The sequence below is a fragment of the Dipodomys merriami genome, unplaced genomic scaffold (assembly GCF_024711535.1).
Source record: "Dipodomys merriami isolate MVZ:Mamm:240054 unplaced genomic scaffold, mDipMer1.0.p SCAF_35, whole genome shotgun sequence".
Taxonomy (NCBI): Eukaryota; Metazoa; Chordata; class Mammalia; order Rodentia; family Heteromyidae; genus Dipodomys; species Dipodomys merriami.
The window spans coordinates 14,310,733-14,331,163 of record NW_027205048.1 but is presented as its reverse complement, the minus strand read 5'-3'; the positions used below and the strand labels follow the sequence as shown (position 1 = coordinate 14,331,163).

At 39.3% G+C, this 20,431-nt stretch overlaps 1 protein-coding gene across 4 annotated transcripts in view; it reads right to left on the bottom strand.

Moving 5' to 3' along the window:
• Zranb1 (zinc finger RANBP2-type containing 1) overlaps positions 1 to 20,431 on the bottom strand; it is a 69,212-nt gene that overhangs the window by 34,015 nt on the left and 14,766 nt on the right. For 2 of the 4 annotated variants that reach the window (XM_069988270.1, XM_069988272.1), the window contains exons 1-2: positions 15,595 to 15,761; positions 12,416 to 13,266 (exon numbers count right to left, since the gene is read on the bottom strand). In XM_069988270.1, the coding sequence (XP_069844371.1) occupies positions 12,416 to 13,266; positions 15,595 to 15,683 (940 nt within the window). In that variant the 5' untranslated portion in view covers positions 15,684 to 15,761. Of the gene's footprint in view, positions 1 to 12,415; positions 13,267 to 15,594; positions 15,762 to 20,431 lie in introns of those variants that run through there. The other 2 variants (XM_069988271.1, XM_069988273.1) reach the window with 2 other exon arrangements.

Here is a 20,431-nt window from a genome sequence, read left to right as displayed (position 1 = left end):
TTGTACTCATAAGCATTTGTGGAATGGTAACTCTTTTATACAACTACTTAAATATAATAAAAAAATATAATTTAAAATGCGAATTGAATCTAAACCAATCCTCCAAACTGAGAATTATTCTGCAAAACTAGATTCTTCAAAAACACTAATATCACAAAAAAAAAAAAAAAAATCAAAAAAAAATAGCAAACGGAGTCCAGGCACCAGTAACTCATACCTGTAATCTAGCCTACTCAAGAAGACAGATCTGAAGATCACAGTTTGAAGACAGCCCAGGCAAAAAAATCCCTGTGAGATTCTTATCTCCAATTAACCACTCAAAAACCAGAAGTACTACTGTGGCTGAAAGTGGTAGAGCAGTAGCCTTGAGCAAAAGAGGTCAGGACAGTGCCCAGGCCCTGATGACCCATCCAAAAAAAAAAAGCAAGCTGAGCTCTGGTGGTTCTTGCCTGTCATCATAGCTATGCAGAAGGCTGACATCCAGAGGATTGAGATTCAAAGTCAGCCCCACAGCAAAGTACATAAAACTCTATCTCCAAAATAACCAGCAAAAAAGCAGAGCTGGAGTCTTTAACCCCGATTTCCTACATGGGGAATAAGAAATGTCTGTCCCTATTTAAAACCATTTCTCTTTAATGCTGGTATACTAAAAAAATAAATCCTTCTTTGTATAACTAAAGATAGCAAAATTTTAAAATACACCTTTTTTTTTAACCAAAAAAAAAAAAATCTAGAGGTATGGCTCATGGGAAAGAGTGACAGCAGAGCAAGGAAGCCAAGTACAAAGGCCTCAGTTCAAATCCTAGTACAAAAAAAAAAAAAATCAGACACTGCCTTACACTGATTAAACAGAGTCTGAGGCTAGGCAATCACTGAAACAACTGGTGAAACAAAATATAAACTCTGACTGTCTCATTTCCTGTATAATTAGATAATGTGCTCAGGTAGGGAAAACATCCTCCATATTGGTAAATACCAAGACATGTTTCCTATGTCTGCATCTACTCAAATGTTTACTCAGTAGAGAAGGAAGGTAACAAAGTAATAATGACTGGCACAGGTATGCTGCATTCAGTGTATTTACACTTGCAACTTTTATACAGAACATGAAACTTTTAGAAATAAACACTGATGGTTAACAAACCAGTTGACTATACAAGACTAAGGTTAATGAGAATAGAAAGAGAACTACTGCAGGTAATTCAATGATCCACACTTTGTTTTTGCTCTATAATATACATAACTTTTTATAAGGCTTTTTAAGGATTTTTTTTCTATTTCAGACCCATATTTTGAGTTTTAGCACATCCTATATTCCCTTAGTGTTTTCAGTTAATACCTTCAAAAAAGAAAAGTCTTTAAATCAATAGTTATAATTCAGTATCACAAAACCAAGAATCACCAGATTCTACTTCCTTTTTCACAGGAGATGTACATTACTGGTATGCAAGTCTATATAATCAATCATTTCTGAGAGCCAGAAATTACTTCTCAGACATACCAAAAGCAACCAGAAGAGTATTTCACAGGTTGTGTCTGCCACCACCATCTATTTAACTGACTAAAACCCACTTTTCCTGGATGCTCTTTTTATTTATTTATTTATTTATTGGTCGGTTGTGGAAGTTGAACTCAGGGCCTGGGCACTGTCCCTGAGCAAATTCTTTTGCTCAATGAGCTGAAGAGTGCAGGGACAGCGCTCAGGCCCAGAGTTCAAGCCCCATGACCAACCAAAAAAATAAAATAAAAAATAAAAAACTTAAATCTGAAAATCTCTTACAGCCTGAAGGATAAAAAGACATCCAACTTGTGCTTGAACTACAGTTAGATCTTCTGAAGAGACTAGTGGAAGACTTTTGGATAGGCTATACCAACTTGTTCTTTGGTAGAAGTAATTCACATTTTTCACATTTCTTTTTTGGATTAAACAGGTTTATGTCAGCAATTTAAACAAATTGTACATATAAGCTGAAATAAAATTTTAAGTATTACTTTAATTTGTAAAAAAAAAAAATTCTTTTGCTCAAGGCTAGCACTTGAGCCACAGCACCACTTGTAGGCCTTTCCTGTATATGTGGTACTGAGGAATCAAAACCAGGGCTTCATGCATGCGAGGCAAGCACTCTATCACTAAGCCACATTCCCGGCCTCTGGATGCTCTTTTTAAAAAACCTAGGTACACCAAGAAATACTTTCACATACCAGACTAAACTGACCAGAATCAATTAACAAAAAAAGGATAAGAGGAAAAAAGTGTGTGTGCTCCCCAGACAATATTTGTATTTTATGAAAATGTACTTATATTGATGAAAGTTCAGCTTACTTTAAAATCATGTCATAAAATACTATTTTATGGGGCTGGGAAGGTGGCTCAGTGGTAGAGCGCTTGCCTTGCATTCCTGAGGCCCTGGGTTAGATTCCTCAGCACCACATAAGCAAAAAGAAAAAAAGCTGGAAGTGGCGCTGTGGCTCAGGTGGTAGAGCACTAGCCTTGAGCTGAAGAGTTGAGGGATAGTGCCCAGGCCCAGAGTTCAGGCCCCACAACTGGACCCAAAAAAAAAAAAAAATACTATTTTGTATCCAGTTCCAAAAATCACCATAAGAAATCCTTAAACCTTTAAACACAAGACCAAATTACTTGAATAAAATTGCTTATCATAAATGCTAAAAAGAATTCTACTACCTGCTAATATGAACCTCATGGATAGAAAGTAAATGTAGCAGAAAGAATGTGAATAAAGCAAAGGATGAGTTTTTACAGACACACATCCCACATAACATTTCCATCAGTTAAGTAGGGACATACAAGGAAGCAATCGCCAGCGTTCTCAGCCGCTTGCTATCCTTTTATGGATACAGTGCCAAAGATTTGCTACAAGAGTTTGTATATTCTGGATTCTATTAAAAGCTTTTAATAGGATATTTTCACTTAGCCCATTTTTGCTAAAAAAAAAAAAAAAAAAAAAAAGCTATTCATAAGATTTGAAGCCTTTTCTGCCTTCATTCATATGTAAAGTAATGCATTAAACACACACACACACACACACACACACACACACACACACACACACACAAAGATACTACATCAGAAAAGAGTGTCTTTCTGGTCTAGTATCAATATAAAATCAAAAATTGTAATCTAACATGTTAAAAAAAATCCCTAACTTCCTACCTAAATTTCCAGAGATGCTCTCTAAAAATGACGTTAAAACAAACAAACAAAAAAAAATCTGCTTCTGAGCAAATAATGTGGAAGTAATGATAACTGTAACATAATTCCACAGGACACAAAAATTTCTAAAGACAGAAAATAGATTGCCAGGGGCTGGGAAGGTGGCTCAGTGGAAGAGCGTTTGCCTTGCATGCATGAGGCCCTGGGTTCGATTCCTCAGCACCACATAAGCAGAAAAAAAAAAAAAAAAAAAAAAAGCCAGAAGTGGTGCTATGGCTCAAGTGGTAGCACGCTAGCCTTGAGCTGAAGAGCTGAGGGACAGCGCCCAGGCCTAGAGTTCAAGCCCCATGACTGGACCTAAAAAAAAAAAAAAAGAAAGAAAATAGATTGCCAAAAACTGCTGCCATGTACCAGGCTGAAAATAGGCCAACCCAAGCAAAGAAGAACAAATAGTACAGAAATCTCTCTCGGTCTCTGTCTTTCCCTCTCCCCCTTACACGCACACATACATACACACAGACACACCATGTTCAAATTATGTGACCTAACACTGGATCCGCTACATATAGACAGAGATTTAGCTGCCTTAAAAAAGGCAAAACTTAAAGGCAACTTATGTGTGATTCTAAATACAGATAAAATGTATTTATTAAAATAAAAAGGTAAAACCAGCTGGGTACCAGTGGCTCATGCCTGTAATCCTAGCTACTACCTCAGAAGGCTAAAGTCTGAGGATTGCAGTTGAAAGCCAAACCAGGCAGGAAAAAGTCTGTGAGACTCTTATCTCTAGTTAACCACCAGAAAACTGGACATGGTGCTGTGACTTAAAGTGGTGGAGTACTAGTCTTGAGCAAAAAAAGCTCAGGTCCTGTGTTTAAGCCCATGACCAAAAAAAAAAAAAAAAAAGTGTAAAACTGAGTGGGACAGGAAGAACAAACTAGGAGAGAGTGAGGGAAGGAGTGACACTGACCAAGAAGAAATGTACTCTTTACCTGACTTATGTGACTGTAACCCTTCTGTACATCACTGTTATAAAAACAAAAAGTGTAAAATGCATATATATAAAAAAATCAAAACTAAAAACGCAACATTCACAGGTATCAAATTTTACAAAGTTCCAGCAACTATGCCCTTTCAATTTAGTGCTAGTTCTCTGGCAGAAAAGAAACCTCTGCCACACTTAGCTGGAAAGAAGAGCAGCACGGCTATTTCACAGTCAGCCTCTGCGTGAACTCTTTCATTGCATAGCGAGACAGTAACTCTAAACCCTCTCTCTGAGAACTGGTCCTGATTTAGTAAAACAAAAATTTTTTTAATTAAATTGTAAAATTATTTTTTTCTTAAAGTGAATATTGCTATTGGAATTGTATTCCTATTGCTGCCCTAAAATTTACTGCAAATATACTGACTTACAACAATATAAACTTTATATCTTAAAACAGAGATGGTCAGAAATTCAGTATGGGTCTTCACTGGGCTTATCATATCAATCACAAAAGGCCCAAAGAGATGTACAGGGAAATGAAACTCCAAGAAAGACAAGTCGAGGGGCTGGGAATGTGGCTTAGTGGTAGAGTGCTTGTCTAGCATGCGTGAAGCCCTAGGTTCAATTCCTCAGTACCACATAAACACAAAAAGTCAGAAGTTGCATTGTGGTTCAAGTGGTAGAGTGCTAGGCTTGAGCACAGAGAGGTTCAGGGACAATGTGCCTAGGCCCTGAGTTCAATCCCAGGATTGGCAAAAGAAAAAAAAAAGTAGTGGATTTGGATGCTACCCATCTCATTGTGTTTCTTTTAAGATACAGAACTTTTGGGCTTCATAAATATAACTGTGAAGCAATCACTGTTATCACTGTTTAAAGCCAGCAAGTACTGAACTTGGAAATAGAAAGCATTTGTATTTTTCTTGAACAATTTATATATCCCGAGTTCTTCAAACATTTAAAAAAACAAAAACAAAAACAGCCAGGAATTCTAACCCACACCAGTAATCCCAACACTTAGAAGGCTAAGGCAAAAGTTTAAGGCTAACCTAACACTATGTAAACAACAACAACAACAATAAAAAGTATGTATACCAAGCACCTTCTGAGGCACACATCTGCTTTTTTCATGTGACAGAAAATAAAATCCTTTTGATGACTGTGTATGCGAGTACTGAGGTTTTGTATGCTTGCTTGGCTTTTTCACTCAAAGCTGGCATTCTACCACTTGAACCACACCTCCACTTTCTGCTTTTTGCTGGGTAATTGTAGCTAAGAGTCTCATGGAACTTTCTGCCTAGCCTGGCTTCAAATCATGATCTTTAGCTCTCACCTGAGTAGTTAGGATTTAAGAAAATAAATTAAGACAAAGCACCCACACTTACTGTACAAATACTGTATCATTTGAATTAGTCTTCTAGAAATACTTTAATTTTTTTTTTTTTTATTCCGGTCATGGGGCCTGAACTCTGGGCCTGGGCGCTGTCCCTCAGCTCTTCAGCTCAAGGCTAGCACTCTACCACTTGAGCCACAGCGCCAATTCCGGCTTTTTTCTTATGTGGTGCTGAGGAATCGAACCCAGGGCGTCGAGCATGCAAGGCAAGTGCTCTACCACTGAGCCATATTCCCAGCCCTAGAAATACTTTAAAGAACTAAAAGAAAAAAAAAATCAGCCAAAGTTGCCTTAAATATATCTAAATTAAATATGTCAAAAAACAAAATTCATTTTGTTCTGACATTAAAAAAAAAAAAATCACCCAATAATCAGGTGTACAGTTCATAGTACTACAATCACTCATAATCTAACCTAAATACAAAGATGCAATCCCCATGTGCTTCTGATCACAGAAAATAATATTTATCTAAATGAACTCTAAGAAATGGAAACAAAAGGATTTTTCCTTTTGGTTTTCTTATTATCTGTCTGGGGGGGGGGGAGTTTAAGGAGAGGAACAGAAATGGAGGGACAAGGTGAACAAATGCAGCATTGGTACTCAGTAGACACTATGTTGAGAATGAGCTATACAACTTATAGGTGGTGAAGGGAGGGGGAAAAACAGAGAGAGCAAGGGAAGGGATGACACTGTGCAAAAAGAAATGTACCCTACCTGATTTATGTTACTGTAATCCTTCTGTACATCACCTTTATAATACAAAAAAACCCTAACCTAAATGGCTTTTTGTAGAGAGTGAACAATCCTGAGGTTTGAACTCAAGTCTCATGCTTGCCCCTGTACTTGAGCCATACCTCTACTCCAACATTTTGATGATTCACTAGAGATGGAGTCTCACAAACTTTTCTGTTGTCCAAGTTGCTTTCAAAAGTGATCTTCCAAGTATCTGCCAAGTGTGAATCACTGGCACCCTCACCCAGATTTCAACTCCTTCCCCTCCTCCCCAGCAAGATCTTGCACAGGGACTTTTCTAACATAAGCAAGATTCCCAATACTGGAATTAAAAAGTGACATAATGCCAACCTGGAAGCTGAGCAGTGGCTCATGCCTGTAATCCTAGCTACTCAGGAGGCTGAGATCACAAGGACTGCAACTTGAGGACAGACCAGGCCAAAAAAATAAAAAGTTTCAGGAGACTGTCATCTTAGCTATGATGGGAGCAGAAAATAGGAATATTAAGGAGCCAGCCAAAGCAAAAAGTAAAACCCTATTTCAACTAACCATACAACAACCACCTAGAGACATAGCTCAGCAGTGGCACCCTGCTGAGTAAGTAAGTACAAAGCTCTGAATTAAAATCCTGGTATTGCCCCCACCAAAAAAAGACAAAAGTTACAGGCACGATATAGTAACTGAATGAAATGTCTTCATGAAAAAAATCTGATAAAACAAAATACAGAATATGCACAGTATTTTTAATCAAGTATTGACACAGTTGGGTACAGTGGCACATTTGAGAGGCTGATGTAGGAGGACCATTAGCCTCATGCCAGCCTGGGCAATTAAGCAAGACCCAGTCTCAAAAAAAAAAAAAAAAAAAAGAAAAAAGAAAAAGAAAAAAACAGATTCAGGCACAGTAGCTCACACATGTAACCCTAGTTACTGGAGAAGCTAAGATTGGGAGGATCATGGTTTGTAGCCAGCCCAGGCAAAAAGCTCACAAGACACAACCTAATTCAACCTTATTCAATGAATAGCTGGACACAGAGGCACAGGCCTGTTATCCCAACTCCATGGGAAGCATGAATAGGAGGATCAGGTCCAAATTGGCTAGAGAAAATAAAAAACAAGATCTTATCCAAAAATAATAAAAGCAAAAAAGGGATGGAGGCATGGCTCCACTGGTAAAGTACTTGCCTTGAAAGTATGAGGCCCTGAGTTCAAACCCCTGTATCACACACAAAAAAAAGGAAAAACAAAATGATTGTCATTAGTAAAACTAGAAAAATGAAGAAAAGAAAGAAACCTGACTTCAGAATTTTCATACCCATACACTTCTTGGTGAAAAACAAAGGCCTCTGTGTCAGTAAGACTAGGCCACATTTTATCTTAGCTCTCTCTGGCAGCCAGGGCAAAGCAGAGTAGGTCCAGCCTAAAAAAATCCAACCAGGAGCTGAAGACACATTTCTAACCCTAGCTACTCAGGAGGCTGAGATCTGAGACTCGTGGTTCAAAGCCATGCCCTGGACAGAAACGTCAGTGGGACTCTCCAATTCACCAGCAAACATTTGGAAGTAGCTGGGTTTTGGTAGCTCATGTCTGCAATCCTAGCTACTCAGCAGGCTGTGGTCTGAGGATCACAGTTCAAAGCCAGCCCAGGCAGGAAAGTCTGTGAGACTTAATCTCAGTTAACCACTAGAAAACTGGAAATAGAACTTGGCTCAAAGAGGTAGAGCGCTAGCCTTGAGCAAAAAGAGCTCAGGGAGGGCTGGGAAGGTGGCTCAGTGGTAGAGTGCTTGCCTTGCATGCATGAGGCCCTGGGTTCGATTCCTCAGCACCACATAAGCAAAAAGAAAAAAGCCAGAAGTGGCGCTGTGGCTCAAGTGGTAGATGGATGGATGAGAGAGAGAGAGAGAGAGAGATGGATGGATGGCAAAGAATCTAAAAATCCATCTGAAGAGCAGGATTAAGATCTGTTGACCAGAAACATTTCTAAAATGGTGCATTCACTGCTTGATCTAAATAAGTCTTGACTGCCTGATAGGAAGGCATTTCTATGTAGAAAAGTTGTATAAAAAAATTCAACCTTCAGCTGGGCGCTGGTGGCTCACGCCTGTAATCCTAGCTACTCAGGAGGCTGAGATATGAGGATCACAGTTCAAAGCCAGCCCGGGCAGGAGAGACCGTGAGACTCCTATCTCCAATAAACCACCAGAAAACCGGAAGTGGCGCTGTAGCTCAAGTGGTAGAGCGCTCGCCTTGAGCTGAAGAGCTGAGGGACAGCTCCCAGGCCCAGAGTTCAAGCCCCACGACCGAAAAAAAAAAAAAAAAAAAAAATTCAACCTTCAAGGAGCTGGGAAGGTGGCTCAGGAGGCCCTGGGTTCGATTCCTCAGCACCACATAAGCAAAAAAAGAAAAAAGCCGGAAGTGGCACTGTGGCTCAAGTGGTAGAGCGTTAGCCTTGAGCTGAAGAGCTGAGGGACAGCACCCAGGCCCAGAGTTCAGGCCCCGCGACTGGACCCAAAAAAAAAAAAATTCAACCTTCCTCATTCCTATTTCAACAGCTACAAAGCTGACTTTAGTTCAGGATTTTTTTTTTTCCAATGTTAAACAAAAAGAACTCTTAACTTACATTCAACATAATATAAATTATGCTTAGTCTATTTTTTTTTCTTTTTTTTTTTGCCAGGTCTAGGGCTTGACCTCAGGGCCTGGGCACTGTCCCTGAGCTTCTTTTGCTCAAGACTAGTACTCTAGCCACTGTGCCACATCCAGCTTTTTCTGTTTATGTGGTACTGAGGAATCGAACCCAAGGCTTCATGCATGCTAGGCAAGCACTGTGCCACATTAAACAACATTCCCACCCCTAGTATATATATTCTGATGATTTTCAACACAGATAAAATTCCTAACCCTCAAAAAGCTTAAATTTCAGGAGAAAACATGAATAATAAGAGCAAGATGAATAAGCTTATTAGAAAGTGACAAAGGTGGTAAAGCAAATTAAAACTGGAAGCAGTGGCTATAGGACTGAAATGAAATTTCAAATACAGCAGTTACAAGGGCCCAGTGAAGAAAGCATTATTTGAGATTAAGAACTAAAGAAGGCTATTTAGCAAACTCAACACCTGGAGAGGATAATGGAAAGGAAAGGCTTTGAGGCTTATCAGTAGGGGGAAAAAAAAGGTGGTAGAGTAGAAAGAAAGAGCTAAAGCTTACAGCAGATGAATTCAGAGGCAAACATGTGAGGGTGACCTTATAGAATCTTAGAAGAACTTCAGCTTCGTTCTGAGTGATACTTCCATGCTAGAGGGTTCTAAACAGAACTCCTATTATAGTTCTTATGTTAAGAGCCAACTGTAAGGTACAGAAAGGAAGAGACAGACTTGGTTTGGATCAGGGTGGTAAGAAGCAGATTCTGAATATATTATGAAAATAGAGTCAACAGGATTTTCAGACAAATAGAAATGAGACAAAGAAATGAAAATAAATGATGACAAAGGCTTTTGGCATATACAAAACAATGAATTTGTTACCAGTCACCAACCAAGATGAGAATCTGTGTGATAATAAACTTGAGAGACAATTTCCATTTTTACCTCACTGAAACAGGCAGCTGCACATGAGCTGGGGCTTAGATATAAAAGTTAAAGCGTAGATTTAATTTCAATATTGAAGTCTTATTTGAATCCTGTGTCTTTCAAAAGACCAACTTGAGTCATGAATGAAGATGCAATTTTACATAGCAACTAATTCAGTGTAACAAAAGAACAAAAACACTATTAATTAGGTAGCACTGTGTATTCTCTTAGGCACAACACCCTCTACTCAAGAAGGGCAATCTTTAAGCACTGACCTAGATCTAGCTGAAAACCTGGCATGACAAAAACACACATTCTGGACAACCAAATTTAAACTCACACTTTCTCCTTTATCATCCTCGCTCTCATTCCCAGATTGCACTTTTTGATGTCACATTTTTGGCACTGTCGCCCCACCCCAACCCCCAGCAAACAGGTAGGAAATAAGGACGACAGAACGTGGCTCAGTTTATTTCCCCCACTAGTCCTCAAGTGAGGAGAAAATGAGAACACTTGTTAAGTGCCACTAAAACTCTTCAGAGGGACTCATCTGCTGGGCTATTTTTTGTCTGAACAAAACTAAAATTAAAAAAAAAAAACATTTCTTGAAACCAATTTGTAGGACTAACATGTTCATACAGTTATCACCTCTATATTTCTGGAGCTGTATCCAAAGGTAAATAAATTAGTACTAGAAAGGAAAACAAGTCACATTTACAGCTCACCTATTCTTCTCAAAGTCTAACCTCACTAATCACTCAATATATTCTTAGCAAAAGTGAATGTCAAAGTAAGCACCCTATCAAAATTAAAATTCAAACATCTAAATCTACTAGAAAAATAAACTTGGATGAATGCAGCAGTGGTACTCACACACTATACAACTTGTAGGTGGGGAAGGGAGGGTAAATCTGGGAAACTGTGAAGGTGTCACACTGTCCAAAAAGAAATGTACTCATTATTCCACTTATGAAATAGTAATCCCTTTTTACATCATCATATAATAACAATTTTTAATAAAAAAAAAGACAACTGTTTTTGTGAATTATGTAACAAATGGTTAATTCTCACTAGGCCAATAACTGGAAAGAATTTCTGCTGCCATGTGTCTCTGCCCTTCAGCAGCACTTAACTAATAACTGGCCCAATATTATAAATTTCCTTAGGAAAGCACTAAAAACACAACATACAAGCCAGGCGCTGGTGGCTCACGCCTGTAATCTTAGCTACTCAGTGAGATCTGAGGATCGCGGTTCAAAGCCAGCCCGGGCAGGAGAGACTGTGAGACTCCTATCTCCAATAAACCACCAGAAAACCGGAAGTGACGCTGTAGCTCAAGTGGTAGAGCGCTCGCCTTGAGCTGAAGAGCTGAGGGACAGCGCCCAGGCCCAGAGTTCAAGCCCCACGACCGACCAAAAAAAAAACAAAACACAACATACATATATCATAATTTGAACTATAGGATCATCTGGCTATATGAAAACAGTCCCATGAAGTTTACAAATATTTACTAACTTTCATATTCAGATATCAGCATTTTCAAGGTCAATACTCTGTTCAACTTCTTGGAGTCACATATTTTTGTGATATTTTTAACATATGACTAAAGCCTCTCTCATCACAAGATGCTCACACTGTTTACCAACACTCAGAAACAGCAGCTGGTGCTCCTCAATAACATCTTGTTACAAGAGGAGGACAAGTTTTTAACTCCAGGTATATACTTTTCCACTGATACATAAAAAATGGCTTTAAAGTTTCATTCCCTTGCTGATGGAAATATATAATTAAATAGACAATTTAGTACAAAGCTGACAAGGTCACACATACAGATTTTCACACATACAAACTTAAGAGTATAGCTATTGTGGTAAAGGAATTCCATAGTAAATAATACTGACTTCTTTTACATATTTTCAGGGTTTTTGTTGGGTATTTTTTTTCGCAAGTACTAGAAGTTTCAACTCAGGGTTGTTTGGTTTTTGTTTTTGTTTTTTTGGGGGGGTCTAGTCGTGGAGCCTGAACTCTAGGCCTGAGCACTGTCCCTCAGCGTTTCAGCTCAAGGCTAGTGCTCTACCACTTGAGCCACAGCGCCACTTCCAGCCTTTTTCTTTTTGCATATGTGGTGCTGAGGAATCGAACCCAGGGCCTCATGCACGCAAGGCAAGCGCTCTACCACTGAGCCACCTTCCTGGCCCTCAACTCAGGGTTTTGTGCTTGTTATGCAGGCACTCTACTGCTTGAGCCAGGCCTCCAGCCATTTTTGCTCTCATTGTTTTTGAAGTAGGTTGTCATCTTATCCTGGGCAACCTGAGATCCAATCTGAGATCCTCCTGATTTCAGCCTCTTGCATGACTGGAAGGAGCAGTACACGCCATGACACAATACCTAGTTGAGATGGGGGTCTCAAGAACACTTTGCCCAGGCAGCCTCAAACCACAATCCTTTCAATCTCCACCTCCCAAGTAGCTAGGATTCCATGTGAAGCATAGCACCCAGCCGCATGTCATTTTCATGCATGACCTTTTCCACTCTCATTCAAAAACTGCAGGAAACAGAAACTTACCCACACAGGCATTGAGGAATAGCCAATCAGTCTTTTTCATCCTGTTTTTAATTTGCTTTAGTTTTTTGAAGTCCACTTCAAGTTCCTCCTTGCTGCCAACAGCACCTGCCAGTTCAATCCTCTGAAAATCCATTTTCACTTCAGAGTCTCGTTTTGTAGTGGGAGGTGATCTTCTTTGGCTATTACCACTACTGCAGCTTCCCCTCCATCGAGCTCTGTCTTGCTCATTTATTATTGAAGAAGCCTCTTCAGTCTCTGCCAGCTCTATTGCTTCAATGTTATTAGGTCTGGGATGATCACAAACAACACATTTTTTAGCCTTGGCCCAGTTTTCATATGTGCAAATAGAACAGGTCCAATGCTGGGTCCTTGCATTCAGTTTATTCCTATCATTGTATTCCTCGCAAGGATCAACAGAAAAAGCAACTGGTCTTGAGCCAGATCCTGAGGATTGAGGAGATTCTGTGGGACTCCGGGTCCTACGTTGGGATAAACACTGGGTGCATCTGATTGCTCTTGGCCAGTTCAAATATGTGCACATGTGGCATGACCACTTATTTGCATTTTCCATACTGTATGAAGATTTAACCCTTGGTCTTGCACTGGAATCTGGACATATCAAAGGACTACTTCCTCCTTCAGTACTAGAAGGATCCCAATCTCTACCAACATCACTGGAACCACTTTTAAATGGATCTTCAGTAATAATTGTTCCACTGGGTCTTTGGGCACGACACATAGTACACTTGATTGCAGACGGCCAGTTTTCATACGTACAATATTCACAAGCCCACTTAATTCCACGTTCTGACATTGTGCACTTCTTCAAGTGAGTTATGCCAGGCAGGAAGCTATAAACAATTAGGATATCATTATTAACAGACTAGCTACATAATTCCACCTCTAAAAATATCCCCAAACAATAAATATGCCCAAACAATGCATTTAAGATTTCCCACTAAATTATTCTACATTTCTTTTGAATTGCCATAGAGATAACAGAGATAAACTCCCAAAGAAAATTCTTAGATTTCAGGATTCAATGAAATTTTACTTTGGAAAACAATGGTAATAGGTAGGAGACAAAGGAACATTTGCTCTAAGGAAGGAGACTGAAAGGAAGGGATGTCACTATTTTAAGCACTACAATAAGTAATACTTAATTTTGGCTCAGCTAATACCATCTATTTAGAAAAGTATCCAATAGTGAAAAAGACTCAAAGAGAAGTGAAAGAACACAAACCAAATAATATCTTCTCAAATTACAAGCGATGTAGTTCATGCAATCCAGGTTCGTGGATTCAGAAGATCAGTCATCTCTATTAGTCTTGCTAAGAGAGTAAAGCAGCTTAAAGGTGCTAATTATTCACTGTTTTTATTTAGCACGGGCAAAGATGCAAAAGAGTAATCATTTCAATTAACAACAAAGTAATCTTATAAAAGAGAAATCATTCCATGGTATTTTGTATTCTCAAAAATCTACTTCAATGGGGAGCACAAAAAGAATACTATCACTTGGGAAAAAATAAAATAGAACATTTGAGATTACCTACTAGCATAATCATAAAGATATAATATGCATGATAATATTTCAGCCTTTTTTTTTTTGGCCAGTCCTAGAGCTTGAACTGGGCCTGAGCACTGTTCCTGAGCTTTTGTGCTCAAGGCTCTACCACTTGTGCCACAGCTCCACGTCAGGCTTTCTGCAGTTAACTGAACATAATGTCTCACGACTTTCCTGCCTATACTGGCTTCCAACCTTGATATTCATATCTCAGCCTTCTGACTGGCTAGGTTTACAGCCATGAGCCACCAGCAACTGGCAACAACTGAAATTTTTTAATGTATTCAAAATTCAATTCACATTAAATATATACTGAATCGTTTTAAAAATTCTTAGAAACTGGGCATGAATCTTGACATTTGGGAGACTGAAGCAAGAGGATCTTGTTTCCAGACCAGCCCAAGCGACCCAGCAAAACTTTGTCTCAAAAATTTAAAATAAGTAAACATAATTTAAAAAAGAAAAAAACAAGAGTTCTGAGTTGGGCATCAGTAGTTCACACCTATAGTTGTAGGTATTTGAGAGACAAAGAATGGGAAGATGGAGGTTCAAGACCAGGTGAAGAGTTTGAGACACCCCTCCAAGCACAAAAACATGCTAACTACATTGTAGGTTGAGATTGGGAAGATCTCAGTTACAAGCCAGCCTTGCATAAGTCTGCAAAATTCCATCTCAACAGAAAAAAGCTGGGCATGATTGTTCACGGCTGTCACCCCAGCTAGACAGAAAGCCTAAATTTAGCAGACTGTAGTCTAAGCCCATGCTTGGATGGGAAATGAGACCCTATCTCAAAAAAAAAAAAAAAAAAAATCAAAAGGCAGAGCTGGAAGCATAGCTAAATCATAGTGCACCTACCACCTAGCAAGTATGAGACCCTATGCTCAAAACTCCAATACCACCAACAAACAAACAAGTTTCTAGGATTCCACAGTCAGCTTCACTAATACTCTACCAAAATAAAGATTTTTGTTATTTAGTTACAACTAATGCATAAGTGAAACAACTTATGGGACTAAGAATACTTTAATGACTTAAATTTACATTCAAAAGCCAATCTCTAACATTTTCTTAATTTTTTTTTCAACTCAATATCATCTCACAACTTTTTTGTTTGTTGTTTCCAGGTTCTGTTTTGTTTCTGTTTTGTTTTTTGAGACTGGATCTCATTACATAGCCCAGGATAGACTCAAACTCACAATCCTCTTGAAGCTTCTTGTAGACCTAATTCTACCACACTTGATCTGATTCCCCATCATCGTGTGTGTGTGTGTGTGTGTGTGTGTGTGTGAGTGTGTGTGAGTGTGTGTGAGTGTGTGTTCTGATCCTGAGGCTTCAACTTGAGGCCTACGTGCTGTCATTTAGCTTTTTCTCTCAAGCTGGCACTCTACCACTGGAGCCACCCATCAATCACTTTTTTAACCAGCAAAGAGAAATAGATATTTCCCATTTCTGAGAGATTTTTTTCCTACACTGAGGAGCGCTAAACCACTTTAGAAGTGTTATTTGTTCCTACCTGCCAAATCCACATCCCATTTACAGTGTAAACTTTGCTAAGAGGACAACTTCACTACAAGAAAGGGTACTATTTAATGGCTAAAATAAAAATCACACTTACTAAGATGTTAGTTTCCATGCTATAACCTCCACCTTGCACATGGTTAGAATAACAGTATAGTTATAAATCAGACCAAAGACAGTCTTCATGCTGGCTCAGACTCTGACTTCCTCAGGAGATACTGCACAACGTGATAAGTAGTTCTGTCTTACTGTGAATAGCTATTCCTGTAAAGGAGACCAAAACTGAATTTCACTTACAGCCTACTATTTTATTCAAAAAATATTTTTACAAAGGCTTAACTTTAACTCTATTTTAATTTTACTCACTTATTTTAATAATAAAGTATTATATTTAGAATATTAATACAGAAATAAAAATAGCTAATTTTTTGGTCTGGTTAGTCAAATTAAACATGAGAAAGAGAAATGTTTCTATATAATGTTAAATATATGTGTGTGCATATACACACACAAACAATATTATCTTGTTTTCTTGAGTCAGTCTCACCAATTAACCCAACCTGGCCTAAATCAAACTCACTTTGTAGCCTGGACTGGCCTCAAATTCACAATATCCTGCCTCAGCCTGAGTGCTGGGATTACTGGCATGTGACAGTATGAGCAGAACTAAGTACTTGTATTACTGAAATGGGAAAGGTAACACAATCCAAATAAGTAGAAAAAGGGGGAAGGCTTAGGTTCATCTTTTAAGTTATTTTATCTTTCAGCAACTACTATTATTATCTTCATCCAAGTAATTTTAATTCATCTTGCTTTGACTTTTCAAATTTCCTTTATCACTTATTATACACAATCTAACAGCAACTCAAAAGTATGTTTATAGCGGGGAACTATAACCATAAAAACATTTGTAAAGTGAATAGATATGATAACAATTTTCATATTCATTAGCTCCTTCCTTCCTTCAGTTTCTCAGGAATTAAATACATAAATTACTTGTTCATGCTATAAGAAATTATAATAAGCAGGGCACTGGTAAATCACACCTTTAATCCTAGCTACTCAGGAGGCTGACACCTGAGGATTGCAGTTCAAAGCCAGCCTGGTCAGCAAAGTCCATGACTCTTATCTCCAATTAACCCCCAGAAAAACAGAAATGGAGCTGTGGCTCAACGTGGTAGAACAGTAGCCTTGAGCAAATACAAGAAGCTCCATGACAGCACCCAAGCCCTGAGTTCAAGCCCCACAACAGAGGGAGGGAGGGACTGTAACAAGCAGGCAGGAACTTATAACAAGAACCAATGTCATATACTGTGGACTATACTGAACGTAAACTAAGTGAACTAAATAAACGTATACTACAGACTTAATATTTTAATACTGCATCTAAATGTTTGCATTCAAAAACCCATACTTGCTTTGATACATCTTATTCTGATATGTTTGTAGGATCAACTTCACAGCTGTAACTTTAAATTACTTAAGTTACTTGGCATGGAATTATGTGCTGATATAATATACTTAAATACCAAAGCTTAGAAAAACAAAACCCTGTCATAAAAAATAATTATGTAAACTAGTTAATCAGTAGAGTATATTTAGTATATTCAAGACCTTGGAATCACCAGCCCCAAATCATCATCATCATCATCATCATCATCATCATCTACCTAGTAAAAATAATACCTAATGAATCTACTCTGAAAATACAGGTAACAGAACAACACAAACAAGCCCAGAGATTTAAGAAAAGTGCAGTATCAGAGCTCAGTGGCTCCAGCCTGTAACTAGCTACCCGGGTAGTAGAAATTGAGATCAAGATTCTGGGGAGAGCACTGGCATGAAAGTTCACTAGACACCATCTCAATCAATGGCTGGGCAACACAAGAAAGCTTAGACATAAAATGAAATTCTACTTCAAAAATAATCGATCCTGGGCTGGGAAGGTGGCTCAGTGGTAGAGTGCTTCCCTTGCATACATGAGGCCCTGGGTTCAATTCTCAGCACCACATAAGCAGAAAAAGCCGGAAATGGCGCTGAGGCCCAAGTGGTAGAACAGTAGTCTTGAGCTGAAGAACTGAGGGACAGTGCCCAGGCCCAGAGTTCAGGCCCCACGACTGGGGGGGGAAAAAATCAATCCAGCTGGGCTCTGGTGGCTCACACCTGTAATCCTAGCTATTTGGGAGCTAAAATCTGAGGAAGCCAGTCCTACAGGAAAGTCAGGGAGACTCTATCTCCAATTAACCAGAAAAAAAAATTTTTTTAAATGGAAGTGGCACAGTGGCTCAAGTGTCAGAGTGCTAGCCTTGAGCAAAAAGAGCATAAGCAGAGTGCCCAGGCACTGAATTCAAGCCCCATCACCAAAACATAAAAATAATCGAACAGTCAGGCACCAGTGGCTCTCACCCCTGCAATCCTAGCTACATAGTAGGTTGAGATCTGAGGATCATAGTTCGAAGTCTGCACAAGAAAACCCACAGAACAGCCGGGCGCCGGTGGCTCTCGCCTGTAATCCTAGCTACTCAGGAGGCTGAGATCTGAGGATCGTGGTTCAAAGCCAGCCCGGGCAGGAGAGACCATAAGACTCCTATCTCCAATAAACCACCAGAAAACCAGAAGTGGCGCTGTAGCTCAAGTGGTAGAGCACTCGCCTCGAGCTGAAGAGCTCTGAGGGACAGCGCCCAAGCCCAGAGTTCAAGCCCCACGACCGACAAAAAAGAAAAGAAAAGAAAACCCACAGAACTCATCTCCAATTGACTACCAAAAAATAAGCTGAAAGTAGAGCTGTGCTTCAAGTGGTAGAGCACTAGCCTTGAGCAAAAAAGTTCAGTGACAACACCCAGGCCCCCAAAAATAGTACTAAAAATAAAATTTAAAAATAATTAATGCAAAAGTAACTGGGAGCACCTGCCTACCAAATGCAAGTCCATGAGTTCAATCTCCAGTACTAGCAAAACCTGAAAATGTGCATTAGGATAATGATGTACAAACAGTATCCACTCTCTGGCGAATCAAAATGTTAAGTAATACATTTTAGTAACTGAAAGCTAAACTTCACTGGAGAAAATTATGTGAGAACAGGTAATTTTTTTGTAGCTGTGAAATCAGTAAATGGAATGGAAGAATAAGAATAAAGTTAGCATGACTGTGATTTTACATTACTGAGAAGAAATTAACACTCAGTATTCTTTTTCTTCCAGATGTCATAACACCCTAAAAGGTTTATTTTCAAAGCAATCAGCTCTAAGTTAATGCTACATTCAGAAGAAGAAAAAAGTATTATTACTCACATAGCCACATCAATTTAATTTCTAAGTCTAACTGCATGCCAGATAGATTTCCAAATTCTATCCAAGACATCATACTTCATTTAACTAGTACAATAAAATTTACATAATCCTGACTTTTTAAAAGAAATGGACACAACACTACCTTTTTGGGGAGGTGGGATGATACTGGAGTTTGAACTTAAGGCCTTATACTGGCTAGGCAGATGCTCCATAAGGGAAAAATGGGGAAGCAAACTAATCCACCCTAAGTACAAACCTCTTTAAGAAACAAACTGAGCTCAGCTGCAAGTTACTTACAAATGAGAAATTATCCAAAGGAAGGCTTATTGGCAGTCGTAAACCTTATTAGTTTAGTTAACAGATACTAATAAGCTGAGTATATCTAGAGGACTGGTTGGTTCAAGGCTAGCTCGGGCAAAAAAGTCACAAGACCCTATTCTCAACTAATAAAAAGCTGGGCATAGTGGCATGTGCTTATCAGCCAGACGTGAAGCACAAATAAGACCATGGTCCAGGCCACCCTAGGCCAAAGTATTCAAAACTAACAAAAGCTAAAAACATGGTTCAAGTGGCAGTGTGACTGCCTAATATGCACAAGGCTGAGTTCAAGTCCCAGTACTGCCAAAAAAGAAGTTATACCTCGGTAGAGATGTATAAATGGTCAGAACACCTTCAAGGACTACAAATAAAAACTAAAATTGAAGCCAGGCGCTGGTGTCTCATGTCTGTAATCCTAGCTACTCAGGAGGCTAAGATCTGAGGATCGTGGTTCGAAGCCAGTCCAGGCAGGAACGTAAGTGAGACTCTCATCTCCAATTAACCACCAGAAAACCAGTAGTGGTGCTGTGGCTCAAGTGGTAGAGCGCTAGCCTTGAGCTGAAGAGCTGAGGGACAGTGTTCAGGCCCAGAGTTCAAGCCCCATGACCGACACACACACACACAAAAAAAACAAAACAAAGAAAAAAAAAACTAAAAACTAAAATTGAATAGGATATTCCAAGCAGTCTGTGTTTCAGGTTCTGTTGATAATTTAAAAAGTATAAAGTGGGGCTGGGAAGGTGGCTCAGTGGTAGAGCGCTTGCCTTGCATGCCTGAGGCCCTGGGTTCGATTCCTCAGCACCACATAAGCAAAAAGAAAAAGGCTGGAAGTGTCGCTGTGGCTCAAGTGGTAGAGCGCTAGCCTTGAGCTGAAGAGCTGAGGGACAGCGCCCAGGCCCAGAGTTCAGGCTCCACGACCGGACCAAAAAAAAAAAAAAAAGTATAAAGTTACAAAATGCACATAAACAAACCAGAATGAAATGGGTGGGCACCATGACTCAAGTCTGTGATCCTAGCTATTTGGGAGGTAGAGATCAGGGGATCAAGGACAGAGGTCAGCCTAGATTTCAATTCAACCAATAGCTGTTGCACACCTTTGATCACAGCTATGGGGGTGAAGCACATGGCTGAGAGCAGCATCACATACTTGTCATCCCCATTGATGCAGGGAAGTACAATAAGAGGGCCAAAGCCCAGGCCTACATGGACATAAAGTGAGACCCTAGCTCAAAAAAACAATACAAGAAGCAAGTACTGTTAGCTCATGGTGCAAAACCAACAGGGGCAAAAATGTCCTCTAGATTCCATCTCTAATTAACCAGCAAA